The 20899-nt window shown below is 31.1% G+C and overlaps 1 protein-coding gene across 2 annotated transcripts in view; it reads right to left on the bottom strand.

Annotated features, from left to right (window-relative positions):
• Positions 1-2856: 2856 nt before the first annotated feature.
• Positions 2857-20899, bottom strand: part of LOC145297541 (solute carrier family 12 member 2-like) — a 101382-nt gene continuing 83339 nt past the window's right edge. For both annotated transcript variants that reach the window (XM_080143498.1, XM_080143499.1), the window contains 7 exons: positions 19974-20098; positions 17533-17799; positions 15846-15960; positions 12209-12295; positions 8949-9060; positions 6429-6496; positions 2857-3976 (listed from right to left, as the gene is read on the bottom strand). In XM_080143498.1, coding sequence (XP_079999624.1) covers positions 3841-3976; positions 6429-6496; positions 8949-9060; positions 12209-12295; positions 15846-15960; positions 17533-17799; positions 19974-20098 — 910 coding nt within the window. In that variant the 3' untranslated portion in view covers positions 2857-3840. The remainder of the gene's footprint in view (positions 3977-6428; positions 6497-8948; positions 9061-12208; positions 12296-15845; positions 15961-17532; positions 17800-19973; positions 20099-20899) is intronic.

Here is a 20899-nt window from a genome sequence, read left to right on the forward strand (position 1 = left end):
ATAACTTCAATCATTTAAGCTGTTTTTCACACAGTTTTCTACACTGTGTTATTTGACGGCATTATTTGACAATATTAAGGTTATCCATGAGGACTTTCTTTCTACTGACAATGTTTAAAATGTGATTTAATAAGATTGAAATAAACAAAATATTCTCAGATTCTTAAAATACACCTGATCTCTTTACACTAAAATATCTTAAAATAATCAAAAACATTGACTGTTCTGTTGAAACTGTGTGAGATGCGTGGTTAGAAAAGTTTGGGAGTTATTTTAAATTTGCTGACTTGGAAGTCTCTATAATTTTGTGTAATTTATCTTCTTCATACAAAAATAAAGTAAAATTTACTAATAGTTTTGAATTTCATAAAAAGATAAAGTAAAATTTATTAATATTTTACGTGATTTGATTAATTTTTCAATTTCATACAAAAATAAAGTAAAATTTATCAACATTTTATGTGATTTGACTAATTTTTAAATTCTATAAAAAAAATAAAGTTTATGTTATTTGATTAATTTTTAAATTTCATAAAAGTAAAGTAAAATTTACTAACACTTGTTGTGTGATTTGATTCATTTTTAGATTTTATAAAAATAAAGTCAAATTTACCAACAATTTATGTAATTTGACTAAATTTTAAATTTCATAAAAATAAAATAAACTTTACTAACATTTTATGTGATTCAGCTGATTTCTCAATTTAATAGCGAATAAACTAAAATTTACTAACATTTTTGTATGATTTTACTAATTTTTACATTTATAAAAAAATTAAACTAAAATTTACTAAACTTTTGACGTGCAACTTATGAAAAGATTGAACAATTTAAAACAATTCTTGTATTTATTACAAAATGCAATCAAATTTAGATAAAAGTCATATACAAATTTGGAAAAAGTCCAGTTCATACAAATATAAACAAATATATGGTTGAAATTTTGTTTGATAAAAAATGAATGATGGGAAAACTTGTTTTGATTCGTTTTCATTTTCTTCTTTATTATTCCTCTGATTTTCTTTTTCATATAAATCCCTTGTTATCTATTTCACTCCTTCTTTTCAATCATTTCTTTAGTTCATCATTTCTTATCTTCTTTTTTTTATTTCTTTTAATTTATTCTTTCATTTTTTACTTTCTTTTTTATTTTTCTTTCTTCAATCATTTCTTTCGCTTTTTTTTTCAATTTATATTTTAATTTTTCCTTTTCTTATTTTTCTTTTCTTCATTTTTTTCTTTTTCATTTTGGTGCTTTTTTGTTCTCATTTTTATTCTTCCTTTTTATTTTTCTCTTGGAATTTTCAATCCTTCTTTATTTGTGCTCACTTCTCCTTTCTTTATTTTATTATTTCTGCCTTTCTTTATCTTCACACGTCTTTCATTTTTTTCTCTTACTCGTTCAACGTTCCACAATATATACACAAATGTGTTTGTGCGTAAATTATTTGTTTTAAAGTTAATGATGTTGATTGCCAAAATAGAAAATTATCAACAGTTTTTTTGTCTTGTTTTTGTAATTTAAGCAAACATATCTTAAATATTTTTTTAAATAAGATTTTCTGACATTTTCTGTATCTAGTTAGTGATGTTTTCATAATGTTTTAGATGCATCTTTTGCTAACACCTTCTTCAGGTGATCGTACCATGTTTCAAGTGAAGTCTCTTGATTTCATGGCAGCATAATTATTTTTAAATAAAAACTTCACTTAGATAATGGCACTACTACACTAGTAAAATCATCTAAAGAAATTCCATTGCATAAGATGAAAGCATCCCAACTAAAGCAAAGAAAGGATAGACTATCCTATAAAGTATTAATATTTACAATGGCTGTTGATCTCGCAAATTCTATTTTGCCTTTCAAAATGTAAATAATAGCATCTGTAGCCCTAAGGCAGCAAAGGAAGTGTCTTTTCATATGTGTCATATGGTTTTCTTTCATAGACTTTTTGAAACGCACCTAAATGACTGGATTTCTAATCTCAAATCTATAATTAATCCAGAAAACATATACAACATGTACAACAGCACAAACCAATCGATTGTCGATCTAGTATATCTAGAAAGAATGGCGGAAGAGTGCATAAAAATAGGTGAACTCCAGAGAAGATGGCATGATAATGTATGTTTTTCGACTTTCAGATCAATCAATCAACTAGACAAAGTAGACAGAGATAGGTCTTGGAGACAGTTTAGGCATGATAGACCATATTCTGTAAGATGCAGAGAAAACGTTTGATGATGATCATCATCATGATGGTGGTGATGGTGGTTTTTCTGGTAAAAGTGTACTCAAAAGGCGCCATAAAACTATGCTTATTTTAAAGGCAATTTTGTCTCTACTTATCGTCTCATAAAAAGTACAATTATAGTACTAATGCATAATATGTCGATTGTTGGTCAAATTGATCAGCCAATCAGAATGTGACAACAAATGCGATTAGCCTATAAGAAGCCAAGCAGACAGCTTTTGATAAATTGCTAGAAAAGGAAAATAAAAGAACTTCTTTTTATTATTTTTAAATCATGGACCAGCACACGGCAATTAATCTTACCGTGCTGGTCAAGTTAGTACAGACACTGGAGCAAGTCTTACAGTACTGTCAACAGAAGAAACTGATAGCATTTGAAATAAGGCGCAGAGTATATGGCCGAAAAAAAAATCCAAAGAAGAGAATGTGGGGTGGGCTCAGAACATACTGTTACCAATTGAAGGAACTATTCTGTCCCTCCAAATTTATTTTTTAATCATGTGAGAAAAAATGTTTCTACTTATTTACAAAAAAAATAAATAATATTTATTCATGAAATTTACGGTAGGTTATTGTTATATTTTATGTTATTGCTTTTCCATTTTTTAATTGTACCTATTTACAATGCCTCCCCACAGGACAGAGTTAGACACCAGGGTCGTTTTTTAACGTGGAGAAAGGGTACAAAAATTAAAATTGTCTCAGTCGTGAAGGATTTCTCCCCCACTGAAAGAGAACAAGAAATGGAAGTGCCGCATCTGAAGAACAGATACTACACTTTGATCTTCCATTTTTTTAATTGTAATTCGTATACAATGAATGTTGTTTTCCGTTTTCTAGCGTTTTTAAAATTTGTTCAGTAATGCTCGGCATATTCCGGAAGTTTACATCAGATGCCGGGCAAACCTGAGCTGACATTTACAGAAATCCGGTTTGTAATATGTACTAGTACAAAAATCACTTCAAATCAAATAAAAATTTAAAAAACAAAGTTGATATTTGTCTTCAGAAAATTTCAATTTTACCATTCAAACCAAATTGAAATCCTATTAGGTTTCTGAATTTTTTAGATGAGAATTAATTATCATATTATTTGAATTCTTTGGACTACTGTTTTCATCTTCAGTGTTATTTTACATCAACCAAAACGTTGTGAAAATAACAATCAAGATGAGAACAGTAGTCGAAAGAATCCAAATAATATGAAATTGAAATCCATTTCTAAAAAAAGCAAAATTCGAAACAGATCTTTCCAATTAACTTTCCAAAATATTAAAATCTATTTTGAAAATATTTATATTCATTCTCCCAAAAAATTAAGTCCCAAAACGAATCTTATAAACTATCAAGTACGATACCTTGAGAAAAAACAGAGCTTTTGAAAATGTATAGTTTCATGGCGCCCCTAAGGTTCACTTTTGCTGATTTGCTTATAAACTTTGCTAAGCATAAACTACTTTGCTGATTCACTCTCAGAAATCTCTCCTCTCATTTCCAAATGTCTATAATAGCATTCGTATCCGTGAGTCAGCAAAAAAGCTTCTTTTTTTGTATTTGCCATGGCGTTGCCTTATGAACTTTGTGACTAAGCATAATAGGTCAAAACACTTTGCTGATTTCCACGAAGAAGCAGGATGGGAGGAAGATCTTTGGTGATCATCTCTAACCAAGTCATGTAAAGTCCTGCGGGGCAGGTGTTTTTTCTGGGGAAAGGTAGCGTTCTGAAAAAAAAAAGAAAAAAAAACATTAAAATTAACACTTTTTTAAATATCAATGACAAAACGTATTAATTTTGCTCTAGTGAATCTCTTAAATAAAAGTGTTAAATATTAAGGTGGGTAAGTTTGCTAGTACATATGTTGTCTAATACAATTAGGCAGAATGTGAAAGGTCAGTAGAGATTAGGCGGTTGGCCCAGTTAGATTTTAAGAAAAGGAAGTTAACAAATGAACAGAACAGCATAGAGAAGTATGCGAGGTTTAACAATCTCGTGAAAGCATTGAAATGACAACACATTAATTGAAATGATAATATATTTAAACAAAGCAATATACTTAACAAATATTAACTCTCTCTCTCTCTCTCTCTCTCTCTCTCTCTCTCTCTCTCTCTCTCTCTCTCTCTCTCTCTCTCTGCTAGTAAATATTAGCAATTGTACAGGATGTGCTGTAGACGGCAAACTCAAATTAAACAGGTGTATAAGCAAAAATCAGTAGAAAAGAAAGTCGATGATATTTAGGCGGATATGACTTCAGATGAATTACAGAAAGAGTGGTGGTTGAACCTCCCGTTTGTCTTGGGGGGGGGCATCAATAAGAAAACATTAATTATGTTCTTGTTAAACAATAATATAATGAAGCAATGAGCTTAAAACATAATTTAACTCTCTCTTTCTTTCTCCCTCTTTGATTTTTCAACAACAAGGTGATCATTTGTGGCTGACATGACTCACCAGTGATGGAAATTGATTGAAACCAAATTGAGTAAATCTTGCATTCTAATAAGGAACTTTTAATATCTCTTCTTTTTTGCCAAAAACTATTTCAAAAATTGAATTTACAACATAATTCTTTTTTCTTTTTTTTTTCTTTTTGTAACAGAGTAATATATCTCTAGAAAAAAATGACAAATCAAGTTAAAAATAGCTGTAACGAAAATCGTTTAAAAATAAACAATTCTGAATAGTAGTAAAAAATAAATTTACAGAGGACATTTTTGGAGACTATCTGATAAAATATTTGAGAGAATTTGATTTATATATTCGCATTACATATTTTGTCAGATTGTTTTTTCTAAGTGCTTTTTTTTTTTAAATAAATTTTTTTAATGAGATTATTCTTAAAATCAGAAGTGGGGGGAGGGGTCCAACAAATTATAATCTATTATATTTGTTTATTTGTTTGTTTGTTTGTTTGTTTGTTTTGTTTTACGGCATATCAACCCTTTTCAAGTTAACTAATGCTGAATCCAGTTATTTTGGGAAAAAGTTTTTATGCTTCAAGTTCTTTATATTTTCAGATATTATTCAAGATGTTTGGTTTGGTTTAGTTGTTTTGTAGAGGAAAATTGTTGTTATTTTTACTTAAAAGAAGGGGATAAAATTTTATAAAGTGAAAGGGAAAAAATAACATCGATGTTTGGTACAATTTAGGTCAGAAAGACAGTATCTTCAGACAACCTGATCATCTATTATATAACAAAAAGTCATAATTCTGTCTGTAGCTAAAAATCAAAACTACACAAGATACATTAATAAATCTTACATCATTGGATTCAATGTGACCCTGGCCTGGTTATGATTAAAATATACAATTTTCATTCTCCAGGGTCCAAATTACTGCATAGGTATTCAAATATACCATTTTAGCACTAGAGTGGTGGGGTGGGTGCAAAGATTACAATACAACCATTCTTACTGCTGCTAGTGTTATTTTTCTTTTTTTTTTTTCTTTTTTTTCTATAATTCTTTCATAATACTGAAGCAGTGGGATGAGGAGGTGTGTTGACTAACGACAATGAATAAAAGGAGAAGGGGAGGAAGGGAGAAGCAATCAGAGGGCGGGGTGGGGGGGCTTCACAAAATGATGAGGTTGCGTAGAGAGCGAAAGGGAAAGATGAGAAGTTTTAAAAGAAAGATATTACACAACGTTTTTTTTTAAACTCTTTTATTTTGTATCCATGTCTTGGACAAGCCTTACTAGTGATATTACATTATCATATTTTAATGTTGAATTTACTGCTTTTAAAAGGTAAAATAATATATATCAGTTAATAACTTGGAGAGTAGAAATTAAACCTTGGATTTTCTTTCAATAGCCTTGTAACTCTCACTTCTCTTATTTTGTCATTTAGTCCTCACATTCCATGAACGATGTTTCTGAAAGAGGAGAAAGGATTGCTATTTTCTGGGCCACAATCTATCCATATAAGACTTATCGTAGGCTAATTTTTTTTTTTATCTTGAAGTGATATTTTTTTTTAGATCCTTACATCAAGTGACCTCATCTCTTGTCTGGAGCAATTTCCATTTGAAAAGTAAAAATAAAAACTTAAATGTATTAGTTCGGCCCTCATTAATTGTTCCAATTTTTCATTTTCTCCCCTTTTGGAAAATTAACTCTTGCTTATGTGAATGTGTTAGAAATTTGTACAAAAATGAAGACGTCTACTTACAACACAATAAGGTTGGCAGATTTGGAATGTTCTTGGAGAGTTTCATGTAACTTTACGTGCCGGTAAGTCTAAAAAAACAACAAAAATAAGAATTAATTTCATTTACTGCAAAATAATACCGCAAGTATAATAATATAATGCCAATAAATTCGTTCTAAATTAGTGGAATAAACTTTTATCGCTTATGTTTGTCAATTTTCCCCAAATTATATTTTCAGTAATCATGCATATTAACTTTCCTAAGCCATTTCCTGTTTTAAATGTCAAAAGACGTATATGGTCTTAGTTAATTTGCCGACCTCACCAAATGACGTTCCTTTAATTGGCGAATGGGTAGTTTAGCAGTGTAAATTATTTGACAGACAAAAGTTATAAAAAACCATTTATTTTTATATAAAACGCACTATTAGGCCTGAATTAATAATTCATTTCTATTATTTTTTCAATATTTTTATTAGACTAAATGTACGACAATCGAGGCCGCCATATTGCTTAAAATTTAGCTTTTCCAAGGTTTGACAGATTGGCCTTTTTAAGACCTTTTTTACGCTATTGGAACTGTTTTGGTCACCATTTTTTGTAATGAAAGAGTGTAAAGAAGGCCAAATTTGGCCATAAAAAAGTCCATCTGTCAAACTTTAGAAAGGCCAAATAATAAAAATATGGCAGGCTCGATTGTCGTACATTTAGTCTAATAAAAAATGTTGAAAAAAATAATAAAAATGAATTTTTTTTCGGGTTTTATTTCAACCTTAGGGGTTAATAATGTGTTTTATATAAAAATAAATAATTTTTATAAATTTTTGACTGTCAAATAATTTATGCCACTAAACTACATATTTGCCCTTAATTTATAAACATATAATTTTGGGGCAATATCATCTACTCGATTCGTATTATGTGGTTTAATTTAATTATATTACATCTAAAAAATTCATAGGTTAAATTCAATATTCATTATTTCTGTGAAAATATTTCTGTAAATTAGCATATTTAAAAAAAAAATGTGTAAATAAATATATTTATTTGAAAAACAAATCAGGTTTATGAATATTCCTATTTATTATATTTAAAACAATATTTTAATTTTGTCCTACATTTTTGGAATTGTAAAAAAAAAATAAAATCATTTTTTTTTATCAAAAGTTGTGCGAAAATGAAATGAAACAAACAAGAAAGTGGGGCCCATGATTGGGTAGTGTCGTTAATTTAACTAACACTGTTTACTTCTCATGACTTTAAAAACAGGAAAATGGTTTGGAGAAGTTAATATGCATGAAGAAAAAACGTTGCAAGCCTATCTTTGCTCTATCGTTATTTTCATGGCAAGTGTTCGTCTGAGCTCCAATCTATGGTACTCTCCTTGCCAAACTTTCACAAAAAAAAATTGACTGATTACAACAACTATCAACAATTTCTCCCACTCTTTATTAATGACTAAATTTCAATGCAGATTCCATGAACACAGCTTCTTTCCTAGAACCACCTGCCTGTGGAACACTGTTCCATTGGCCTGCTTCCTGACCGACTACTATCTACTCTGGTGCACTGCAGCATCTGCTGTGGCTATACAGTTCGAAGCTGGAATTGGCTCTCCAGATGCAAGCCTGAGCGGGTGATAAGGAGACGTAGATTTGCCTAGTTACTAGGTTCCCCTCTCAGCATTGCATACAAAGTGTGATAGAAAGGCAAACCAATACGGTCGGAGTCAAGGCAGCTGCAGGTGTTGCCAGAAAGGTGTTGTAGTGTTTCACCATCCATCATATCAGGACATCAAACCAGAGTTTTTTGTTGAGGTTTACTCCCTTACCCTTTGCCTTTCCAAAGGCATTCACAAGATATATATACTAGCAATGGGTGCCCGGCGTTGCCCGGGTGCATGGAGGTGTATGCTGAGCAAAAAAAAAAAAAAAAAAAAAAAAAACGGTAATTTTTTTTAACTTTGACCCCTATTATGACCCCTTAACATTTATTGTTTTGGGCTCAAATCAAGTTATTAAGTTAGATCCATGTCCAAGGAACCTATATATAAAATTTCAAGTGTTTAGACCCAAAATTGTTGGAGGAGTTTGGTAGAGTTCTCAAAGGTCAAATCGTTGAACTTTGACCCCTTAACAGCCAAATTTCTTATGTGCATAAGCCTGAAAAGTCCTAGATTGGATGAAACGTGAAATATTCAGTGTAGCTTAATCGCCATATATATTTTATAACTTACTAACTAACTCTACCTACGTATTGAGCACTTTTGAAGTAAATACTTAAAGTATTTTTTTTCATTTCAAATGCGATGTTCATGTACGTAAACAATAAAATCCAACGCATGAAAAGAAACTCAAGCATGGTAAGAATGTGAAAATACAAAAATAAAACCAATACAATTTTACTGCTAATATCAATGAAATATTGTCTTTTCGAATCTAGTTTAGACATTTACTCTATGCTTGTAGCCTGAAACAAAAATGGTCGCTAATTTCAAAGCAAAGCATTTCATTTCTGAGATGAAACTCATTATTATCTTACCTTTAATTTGTTTCCTGTTAAATCATCTTCCGACACTTTCCATGGATGTGAATGTTGATCTTCTAAATTCCTTAACATCCAAGGATCAATCATTTCGTTGAATTCTTTCATTCTAAATACAAAAAAAAATTTGTATAAATATATGTATATCATCTGCATAATATATATTCTTAGTAATAAAATATTTGAGATTATATATATATATATATATATATATATATATATATATATATATATATATATAAACAAGAAAAGTAAAATAAAATACTTTTTGTAAACTTAAAGACATTTCCAATGTAAGAAAAGATTTTTTAAATATATTTTCACCTTTTTCTTCACCATATTCCCTCTGCTTCACTTTTTGTTATCAAGTAAGATCTTTGACTTACTTGCAGTTTCATCAAATACTTTTGTACACAAAATCCGATCCCGCATTTTGCTAGTTCCTACCCTCTGATGAGAATGAAAGCATTTCTTCAAAACTCCGCGGATTAAGGACTATCCACTTATTAAGTGTTTCCTTTTCAGATTAAATATGTTTTTAACTCTTTTTCAAAGTGTTTTTTAACATGTTTTATTAACTATTTGCTCTCATATATATATATATATATATATATATATATATATATATATATATATATATATATATATAAGAAAATGATTAATAAAACATGTTAAAACACTTTAAGAAGAGTTAAACACATATTTAATTTTTGAAAAGGAGACACAAATTAAGTGGATTATCCTTAGTCCACAGAGTTTTGAAAGAAATACTTTTCTTCTCATCAGAGGGTAGGAGTTAGCAAAATGTGGAATCGGATTTTGCTTGCAAAGTATTTAATGAAACTACAAGTAAACCATAGAGCTTACTTGGTAAAAGTTAAAAAAATAGTGAAGCAGAGGGAATGGGCGGAAAAGGGAAAAATGATTTCACGTGAATAGATGGTCCAGTGAAGAGTAGAATATCCAATATTTTATATATATATATATATATATATATATATATATATATATATATATATATATATATATATATATATTCATCCAGCCTTGACAGACGTGTTTCAAATATTATCTCTAGTACTTTTCTTTTAATGATTTGGAATTCATTCCATTTGCACTTTTTTCCAAGGAACTCTGCCTTTTGGATGATTTTGGACCATTTGGAATTTACCCAGTGGATTGAAATTTTAAATTCGACCGTTTTGGATTTTACCATTTTTGGATTTTTACCCTTCACCGGACTATCCATTCATGTGAAATCTTTTTATTAATTTTCTTTTGCCTCCTGTTCCCCTTACCTCACCCTTTTTTTTAACCAAGTAAGATCTTTGACTTACTTGTAGTTTCATTAAATACTTTTATATGCAAAATCCGATCCTGCATTTTGCTAATTCCTGCCCTCTGATGAGAAGGAGAGTATTTCTTCGAAACTCCGCGGATTAAGGACTATCCACTTATCTTGTGCTTCCTTTTTTAAAATTAAATATGTTTTTAACTCTTTTTCAAGATGTCTTTTAACATATTTTATCAATCATTTGTTCATATATATATATATATATATATATATATATATATATATATATATATATATCGCAAAATAACACAAATATCTTTATAAAAGAAAGAATTAAATCAAATAAAATTATCATCTGAATATTTTGTCCAAGGCGACTTTAAACATGGATATGGTAAGCACCTTCACGACCTCCTCTGCTAAGATGTTCCATGCAACAGGGCACAGAGAATGCTGCCTTTTTTCTGTTGAGATGCTTTTATCTCATGGTACATCTTTCATGCAGAGACCACATCTTGAGGTTGGGGCAAAAAACTCCTTGAAGGGTACATTCAAATTCCCACACTTCATGTGACAGATAAAACCTACGTATAAAGCCATGAAGATTTCACTTACTGCATAATTTGTGCTGATAGTTGTAATCGGTAATGAGCCCAAGCGTTGACGAAAAGTCATCTGATAATTTATTTTATATCACACCTTGAAGAATTATTGTATTATTGTATTAACTTACTCGCCAAGAGGTGTAGGCACAAGGTCAGGTGTGGGCGTGATGAATGTGCTTTTTTGTGGAACGAACTGGATTTGAACTTAGCACATCGAGTTTTTCCGTCTGTGTTGTTAACCACTTAGCCACTATCAACACAAGGGTAGAGGGCTCAATAGCTTTGATGGAACTTCGGTATTATTAAGTTTGGAGATGTGAATTCAAGAACACATGGTGACTAGCAGTGTCTCATCTTGTGTCCTTCAGACCATCGAAAATAAGAGAAATAGTCTGAAGAATGCAACGGGAGAAACTATTAACACCTGTGTGCTGTTGACTCCATGTCTATAAACTTCAATATTTTTTAAAATTAAGAGTGCATTCGCTAACCTATTCCAGTTTCACCTTGAAGGTTTCCTCAGATTACAAAAGACGTCGAATGCAAATGTCTTTTGCAACCTGAGAAACCCTTCAGGACAAAACTCAAGTAGTGCACCACATGTTAAAATTTGTTTATTACTCTGTTTCATCACTGAGCACTGTTTTTAACTGCTATTTTCACTTTTTTTTTTCAAATGATATCCATAATTATCTATTAGTTCACTTCCAATGACATTACATATATAGTATTCTTCTATATAAAATACAATTACTTTTCCCGATAACTTTGACTGTAATAGCTTTTATCATACAAAGAGCATATATAAATCTGTTTCCTTAGTTATGGAGTTAGTTTTTCCCTTATACATTTAACTATATCTGTTTTCTCACAAAGTATATATATATATATATATATATATATATATATATATATATATATATATATATATATATATATCAGTTTCGTCTATTGTGGAGTTAGTTCTTTTCCTTTATGCCTCTGACTGTAATAGCTTTTTTCTTACAAAGTATATATAAAAATCTATTTTGACAATTATGAAGTTAGATTTTCCCTTATGCCTTTGACTATAATAGCTCTTTTACTTACAATGTATATATATAAATCCGGTTCAATAATTATGGAATTAGTTTTTCCCTTAAGCCTTTGACTGTAATAGTTTTTTTTCTTACAAAAAATATATATATGAATCTGTTTCATCAATTATGGAGTTATTTTTTCTCTTATGCTTTTGACCATAATAGTTTATTTTTTCATACAATGTACATATATAAATCTGTTTTCTCAATAATTTACAGAAAATATTAGTCTGTGATTTAAAAAAAAAATAATTCAACCAATAATGCAGACAAACTTACCCTTTCACGCTTGGTTTGTGTCGCAAATCTGGAATCACTGTTAATTTGGAATAATCGATTCTGAATTTACTCAGCAATGTAACCATCCTGTTTGGAAAATAAAACGTTGGAAAATATGTTGTTTTTTATCTATATAATAATATGCATGTTTCTATGCTGTCGAGGTCATTATCAATTGGAAATCCTTTGTTAAAAGCATGGATTCGGCCAGATACAGAGAAATACAATGCTTATCTGATGTCAACAATTCAAATAATTGGGAATTTATATTATTTAGATTGTTTGGACTAATATTCTCATCTTGAGTGTTATTCTCACCATGTTGCAGCCAATATAACCTCTGCCACTCTACAAGTGCATCCTGTTGAACTCAGGAATCTTTCTGTCAAACTCTGGTCATCTAAGTGATACTTCTAGAGGATGAAAGTTCAATCTTCAGTGCAGACAATACCAAGAATACAATTGCAAATTTGTTAAAACTTCTACACAATCATGGCTGACAGCACTAGCGCATACTATCCTTTCGGATTAAATAAAGGGTTCCATTCAAAATTTCTGAGTTCGACAAGCTACACCTAAAAAAGGATGGAAGTCATATTGTTCGAAATGTTGTAAGAATAACAGTAATCCAAATTTTCAATAGTTATTTAAAAAGTTCTGAAACATAATACAGATTTTAGTAATAAAAAAAATTATTCTAAAATAAATTCTTCCAAATAAATGGATAAATATTGAAAGAGAATTGTTATATTGATATTCTATATTCTATGAAAAAAAATCTAATTCTCCTCATGAAATTATCAAATTTTCTATATTTTTACTTGTAGTTTCTACCTGAATATTTTGGGAAATTTCAAACGCAGTTTTTGGCATCACAAAAACAAAGTACTCTCATTTTCATTGTCTTTGTATAGATATATCATAGGTTATGAATTTTGAATGAAATCAAAATAGGACAAATAGAGATAGTGGTTGTGAAACAATGTGTCATGAGTGTATATATATATATATATATATATATATATATATATATATATATATATATATATACTTGTTTATTGTTATATAACCATGCTCACATCCTGCTGCTACAAATAGCCACTTGTTTCAATCAAACAACAGATATCATCAGGCAGCGACTTGACTATTCAAAAGTTCAATGAATAATCTGTTGTTTGATTGAAACAAGTGGCTATTTGTAGCAGCAGGATGTGAGCATGTTTATATAACAATAAACAAGTATTATCAGCTCTTTTTATTGAGCACTATCTAACAACCTCGTTGAATTCATTAGTCCATTACTTTGGAATATAAAAAAACCCGAGTATATATATATATATATATATATATATATATATATATATATATATATATATATATATATATATATATATATATATATATATATATATATATATATAAAGAAATTACTTTGAATATTGGATTCTTTCTTCAAATAAAATTTTGTTTTGAAAAATTATATTTTTCTAAATCAAATTTAAATATAAAAACTGTATATATATATATATATATATATATACATATATATTAAATTTATTTATACAATATATATTTATATATATATTAAATTTATTTATACAACCATTGATGGCTACATATGTGCATACATGTTTCTCTAATCACCCGTTATTGGGGAGATTACGTCTTCAGACCAAGAATTACCTTCGAAAACTGCCTAATTATTGGCCTGAAGACGTAATCTCCCCAATAACGAGTGATTACAGAAACATGTATGCACATATGTAGCCATAAATGTTTGTATAAATAAATTTAATATACCTGTTCTGTTTACTCATTGAGCACTTTTTGGTAGACACATGATGTTTCATTGGATGTACTTCTAGGAAACTAAACTCTACTGCCATAATATATATATATATATATATATATATATATATATATATATATATATATATATATATATAATTTAATGGTTAAAAAGACCAAACAAGTGCAAAAATTAATTTTAATAAACATATCTATTTATCAAAATGAAATTCAAAATTTACTTTTAAAATTTTTAAATAGTAAAATATTCTTTCTCAGGAAATAGACATTTTCTTTTCTGTCTTTCATGTCATGTTGGCGGTAACGCATGAAAATTGAGGCTGAATGATGTTTAATGGCTGATGACAGTGTGAGGTATCGTTCGTATGCATGGGTCAAATAATAATAGAAACGAACAAGTGCAAAAATTAATTTTAATATACATATTTATTTATTAAGATTAAATTCAATTTTTTTTTTTCAAATTTTTAGATAGTAAAATATTCTTTGTCAGGAAATAGACAATTTTTTTTTTTTAACTCTTTTGTGTCATGCTGGAGGTAACGTATAGTACATCCTCATATATATATATCGCCATTATTACAATCTAAAGTAGGGATGGGCAACTTATAACATATTGTGTTCTATTTTTTCACAAGCTAGTTTAGATTTTTTATACAATTTTATATAACAATCATTAAATTTGATAAAAATAAAAGAAAAAAAAATGGTCGGGAATCAACTGAAATATTTGATTTCTGTTTCATTTATTGAACAATTTTTTTGCACTAAAATTGACTTTATAAATTTTTTTTTTATATTTTCAATTCTCTGATGTCTTTACAATGTACAACTATTGAAGTATTAAATTTGTTATGTGTACCAAATTCTGCCCTACAATATATGTTTCCTTTTATTTTTCACTCGATTTCTATAGGAAATGGCAAGCGAAATCTATTTTTCAATCATGGTTAAGCAGCAGCAGCAGCAGCAGCAGCAGCAGCAGTAGTAGTAGTAGTAGTAGTAGTAGTAATAGTAAAAAATGTAGTTTTAATTTAAAAAGATTTTGTTTATTCAATTTTCACCCCAAACAAGGCACAGTGCCACTTGGAAGTAGGGGGCTACTATCGGGGACATAAGGTGCAGGAATATTATGAAGGGAGATGAGCAGCAAGATGTCTGTTCACATTACACTTGAACTTCTGCATGTCAGTACAGTTGGGAAAGCAGAATCCCGGAAGGGAGTTCCAAACTCTCGTAGTTCTGGGGAAGAAACTATTAGAGTAGAAGGCTTTCTCATACCTCGGGATTTCTACTGTGAAGGGGTGGGATTTTGCTGCTTGTCGGGTTTGTCGGAGGTATTCACGTCGAGGGGGTGCAAGTGCTTGTAGTTCGTCAGAGCATTCACCATTAAAGTACTTGTAGAACAGGCAGAGGGATGCAACATTTCGTTGATGGGACAGAGGCTGAAGCCTAGATGACAGTTCAGGACCTATCAGGTTGGCGACTATCTTTTGAACCCTGTCCAGGAGTGAGAGACAAGTAGCAGATGCACCGACCCAAATGTGACAACAGTACTACTCCATACATGGGCGAATGGTGGAACAAATTATTTTCTTCTCAAAACGAATCTAATCAAAGGGAGACAATCAATACCCTCCAAAAAAACTTTTTTATTTATTTTTAATTTTTTTTTTGTGCTTCCAAACAAAAGGAAAGAATGAAGTTTTGCATCAAAGGAATATCTTGCATATTTATTTGTTAAATTTTAAAATAACAGAGAAAGGAAAAATCAAACTCTACGACTCCATGGATCAATTGAAGATCAATGTTATATGCGTGAACTCACCTTCGATGTTCATTATCAACATTCCCAATATTACTGCAACCACAAAATACTCGAAGAGTGCAGTTTTTCCATTTCTTTCTGGAGGAAAGCAAGTACGGAATCAGCAATGTCAAACCTGGTTAAGAAGAAAAAAAAAATGTAATAAAATAGAATTAAACGATGATGAAAATGAAAGTCAAGCACGAGTTATCTCCCCTTAATGCTAATTTTAGATGGATTTTGAGAGAAAACGAACGATATTGCAGAAATTTACCAACATTTGGGGCTATTTTGGAGCATGCTAGCTCACAGAATAAATGAAAGTTTTGGGATTAATAAATGTAGAACAGTTGAGAAAGCAAGATCAGTTGGCAAAGATATGTCAAGAAAAACATAGAAGAAACTGATAGAGATGTATTTGATAGAGCAAAAATAAATAAATAAATAAAAATAAATAAATAAATAAAAACCTGGTCAAATATAGATCAGTTTGACTGATTTGGTTGTTTTGTTTATGGCATATCAACTCTTTTTGGATAATTTAATGGTAAATCTAGTTATTTTGAAAACAGTTTTTATGCGTCAAGTTCTTTATAGCTTCAAATATTTATTTGTAGAGTTTGGTTTGGTTGTTTTACGGCATATCAACCCTTTTCGGGTTATTTAATGCTGAATCCAGTTATTTTGGAAATATTATTCATGTTGGATACAGTTATTTTGTAAAAGGGTTTATTCTTCAAGCTCTTTGTATATTCAATCGCTAGTTTGTAGTGATTGGTTGTTTTATTGCGGATTTTATTGTTTTTGTTCCCTGCCCTACAGAACATGAATGAGTTTTGCAATGGGAGAGGGAAAACAGTTACAGTATTAATGTTTGGTACATTTTAAGTTAGGAAACCAGTCAGGAAGTGGGGGAGATAGAAAGAGAAAGGTGAAATGGGAAGAAGGACAAGGGGGATCCAATACTCAGAATACAATTACGAATTACTTGAGATTTGTGTTTAGTTATGGCTGATGGAACAAGAGCATGTTACCCCCCCCCCATGGATTAAATAAAATGTTCCATTCGAAATTGCGTGTAGATTTTTAAGTTTGACAGAAAGATTTCCAAGTTTAACTTGATACACTTGAAAAGATCGGAGGTTACATCAACCAAAACATTGTGAAAATAAAACACAAGATGAGAACAGTAGTTTGAATAATCCAAATAATATGAATTATCAATCCTCATCTAAAAAATTCACAATATTAAAAACCTAGAAACACTCGTCTAGCTGTAAACACTATCAATAATTCCCCCCACTCTTTATCTGTGCCTACACCTAAACGTAGATTCCATGAACAAAGCTTCTTTCTTAGAACTGCACGCCTGTGGAATTGTCTTCCGTTTTCCTGCTTTCCGGCTGACTACAATATGGTTGAGTTCAAGTCTAACATAAATAAGTTCTTGATGAGCCGTTCTATATAAGTTATCAAATTTACCAAATTTTCATTACTAATGATTACTATATTGCCCAATGTCTACTGTACACTCTTTAACCCTTATCTTTGAGTGGCCTCTTGGCCTTGATAAGTGGTGATGCCTATGTAAAAAAACAAAAAAAACTAAGAAAATTGTTCACTGGCCCCTACTTGCGATGACAACCACAAGGTTACAAACTTCTCTTCTAGACAGTCCTTGTAGCTATAAATTGCATTAGATACTCACCTCCATCATCGGTAAGCCACCAGACATCAATGGTTCCTGATTGTTTGTCATCCGTTTGTGTTTGATCTTCCAAGTTGACACTTACAGAAGGAGAAGACTCCGATTCTCTCAACGGGACATCTTTCCAAACTTCTTCGATAAAAGCCGGATTGTCAAAGCAACTTTTCTTGCGGGCGAACCGTTGCAGAATGATATCACCATTGTTGATTTGGATAGAGGTACGCTGTTCATCAATTTGCGGGTGTTCCGATTCAGGGTTGGGCGTCTCTGTGAGTTGAAAATTACATTTATACATTCATATTAATATGCACAGGAGAGAGAACAAAAAGAACTTCAATATTTCAATAACTGCGTTTTATTAAGAATATTGATCAAAAATTTTTTATTTTGGAGCTTTATAGCCATTGTGGATCGTTTTTCTTTAATCTACTTGATTTTATATTTGTAAATACAGGGTGGGATGATAAAATTGTTGCCCTAGAAAAGACGACATGGTTCCATTTCTGTTTGATGAAAATCGTTTTTTTTTTTTTTTTGTTGCTGTTTCAGACCATCTACTAGTTGGCAAGTTGTGTACGAATCCCAGCAGCCTTCTATCATGTCTGAATTGACACAATGTTCAATGAGCGAGATCGGAGATGCACCACTGTACAACTCATGATCTCTACCGATCCAACTTGTGACAATGGGATCATTGCCAGCAACCTCAAAATGCATTGCTGGGTTGCTATGAATAACAGGGACATGCCTAGGGTGATGAAAACAAATTTTCCGGCCACGGTTATGGTCTTTCGTGTGGTTTCAAGTGAAGGCCACATCATGCCACCTCACATCTTTGAAGTCAGATTGAAGGTCAACACTAAAGTGTACTTGGATGTGCTAAAGAGTGTGTTAATACCCTGGTGCAATCAGGTGGCTGCTGGCAGACCCTGGGTGTGGCGAAAGGTCTCAAAACCAGCCCACAAGTCCAAAGAGACTCAGGCTTGGCTTCAGGCTTTGTACACTTGAGAGATACCTCCCCCCCTCCTTCCTCGACCGTAATCTGCTAGACTGCTTCGTTTGGTCATATGTCGAGAACTTCAACAACATGGCTTCTCACAACACCAAAGCCAGCCTGATCACTGCCATCTGCCAAGTATTCGCCGAGCTCCTGTTGGCGCTTGTGGAAAAGGCATGCTCCCAGTTCCGGAACCATATCGAGATGGTGATTGAGGCTGAAGATGGCTACATTAAATAGATAATCAAGTTACCTGAATTGATTTTTTTCAATAAAAGTTTTAAAATCAAGCTGTAGTGTTGTTTGATTTAGGGCGACACTTTTATCGTTTCACCCTGTATTTCTCAGATTTTACTAAAATTAAGTTAAAAATTTATGACCTAAATGAGTTTGGAAAGAAAAGGTAAATTGTTAAGAGATAGTATAGCTGGAACCTTAAATACTAAAACAGTTAGACTTTATGTTTTGTTTTTTTGTTTTGTTTCAATTTTACAAATATCCCAATCATTTCATGCAGTTCTTATGTGTATTATATGAAAATATTATAAACTCGATGAAATACTTGGAAATATATGAACTAGGTTTTAATGAAAAATATAAAAAACATTTTATTTAAAGTAAAATGGAGAAGTAGTTTGCTGGTAAACAAATATATGAATGTTTAAGAAGGCTGATATCAATGTAGGATGAAATGATGTACGAACAAAAACCGACAACTGAGAGTAGCATTTGAATTACAAATCTTCACATATCTATTTGTTTATGAAATATCTTTCACATATAAATCAGTAAATATGGACTCACTGTTAAATATAACCGAGATGGTATGATGGTATGATAGTATTATGATATGATGGTATGATGGTATGATAGCATGATGGTATGATGGTATCATGTCTTTGATAATTTCGAGAGTAAACGTCTCTTTTTCAAAGAGAAAACAAATTAAAATCATGCCATAAAAACAGAAAAACAAATACAAATCTGAGACTGCTGCCACACAGACGATTTTTGTTTTAAATGTAGTGACACCGGAAGCTGAGGTGGGAGGACACCAACCAGATCTTCACTTGATATATATAGAAATTACTGGCACCTTAGGGAGAGGAGCTTATTACCACTTAAATCCCAGAGGTAAGCGATCATCATTCTTAGCAAGAAATCAACGGTAAACAACTGTTGTGATACTGCAAAATGATCCGCAATGGTTAGCAAAAGAGGCGAAGAGTACTGGAAACTTTGGTAGACTTGCTGTCACTCAGACTCCAGAGAGACCAATTTTTATTGCTGTGGTAGAGGTAGGTGGCAACGATAACCTTGGAAGTGAGTTGGTATAGAAGTAGTTGGTTACGTAGAGCTACAAATGCTGTTGGTTTCTTTATTCTTTATAAGAAGGGAAAAAAATTTGATACTTTACCGCATGTCGACGGAACCCGTGACGTACCTTCATCGGAACTTTGAACGTCACCATCAGAGTCTTGGTCGAGGAAATCATCCGTTATTTTTTCTTTATCAAATCCATGTTGGTTTCGCAAAATACCGACACCATAGTTAAGATCAAAGGCATCACTGTTAAAAAGAAATGGCAATAAATTTATAAAAATACCGAAAAAAAATTTTCGGGAAAAATTTATTAAAGTATAACAAGCATAGATAGACACGATTTTTATACGTTGTTTTAAGATTCGTCCAATTTGTATAGAATTTCATGTAATTTTTCACAACGTTAGCAAAAAACATAGTATCTTTAGAAAAAGTAAAACAAAATAAACATATTTTTTCTAAATTCAATCATGATCGTTACTAACTTCTTAAGAAAATAAAAGTCAGAATCGGGTCAAAGCCCGTGAAACAATTAACCCATTAGGTTCCACTGACTTATAAATAAGACACCAAATAATTTCTCTCTCAAATTAATAAAATAATCTATATATCTATAAAAGTGAACGTATCTGTGTGTGTCTGTGTGTGTGCCTGTGTGTCTGTGTACATTTCCCTATGCAATAACTCTGTCAATTTTAAGCCTACAAACTCGAAATTTGATATACAGGGTACTGAGATTTGGGAAAATCTTTGTGATCGGTTTTCAGCCAGAAATGTGGCTGTTAAGGAATCAAAGTTCAACGATTTGACCTTTGAGAAGTCTACCAAACTCCTCCGACAATTTTGGGTCTAATCACTTGAAATTTTATATATAGGTTCCTTGGACATGGATCTAACTTAATAACTTGATTTGAGCCCAAAATAATAAATGTTAAGGGGTCATAATAGCGGTCAAAGTTTTAAAAAATTGACCGCTTTTTTTTGTTTTTTTTGCTCAACATACACCTCCAAAAACCCAGGCAACGTCGGCTGAAATGCTAGTATATA

The sequence above is a fragment of the Euprymna scolopes genome, chromosome 18 (assembly GCF_053919585.1).
Source record: "Euprymna scolopes isolate OS-2025 chromosome 18, ASM5391958v1, whole genome shotgun sequence".
Lineage (NCBI taxonomy): Eukaryota > Metazoa > Mollusca > Cephalopoda > Sepiida > Sepiolidae > Euprymna > Euprymna scolopes.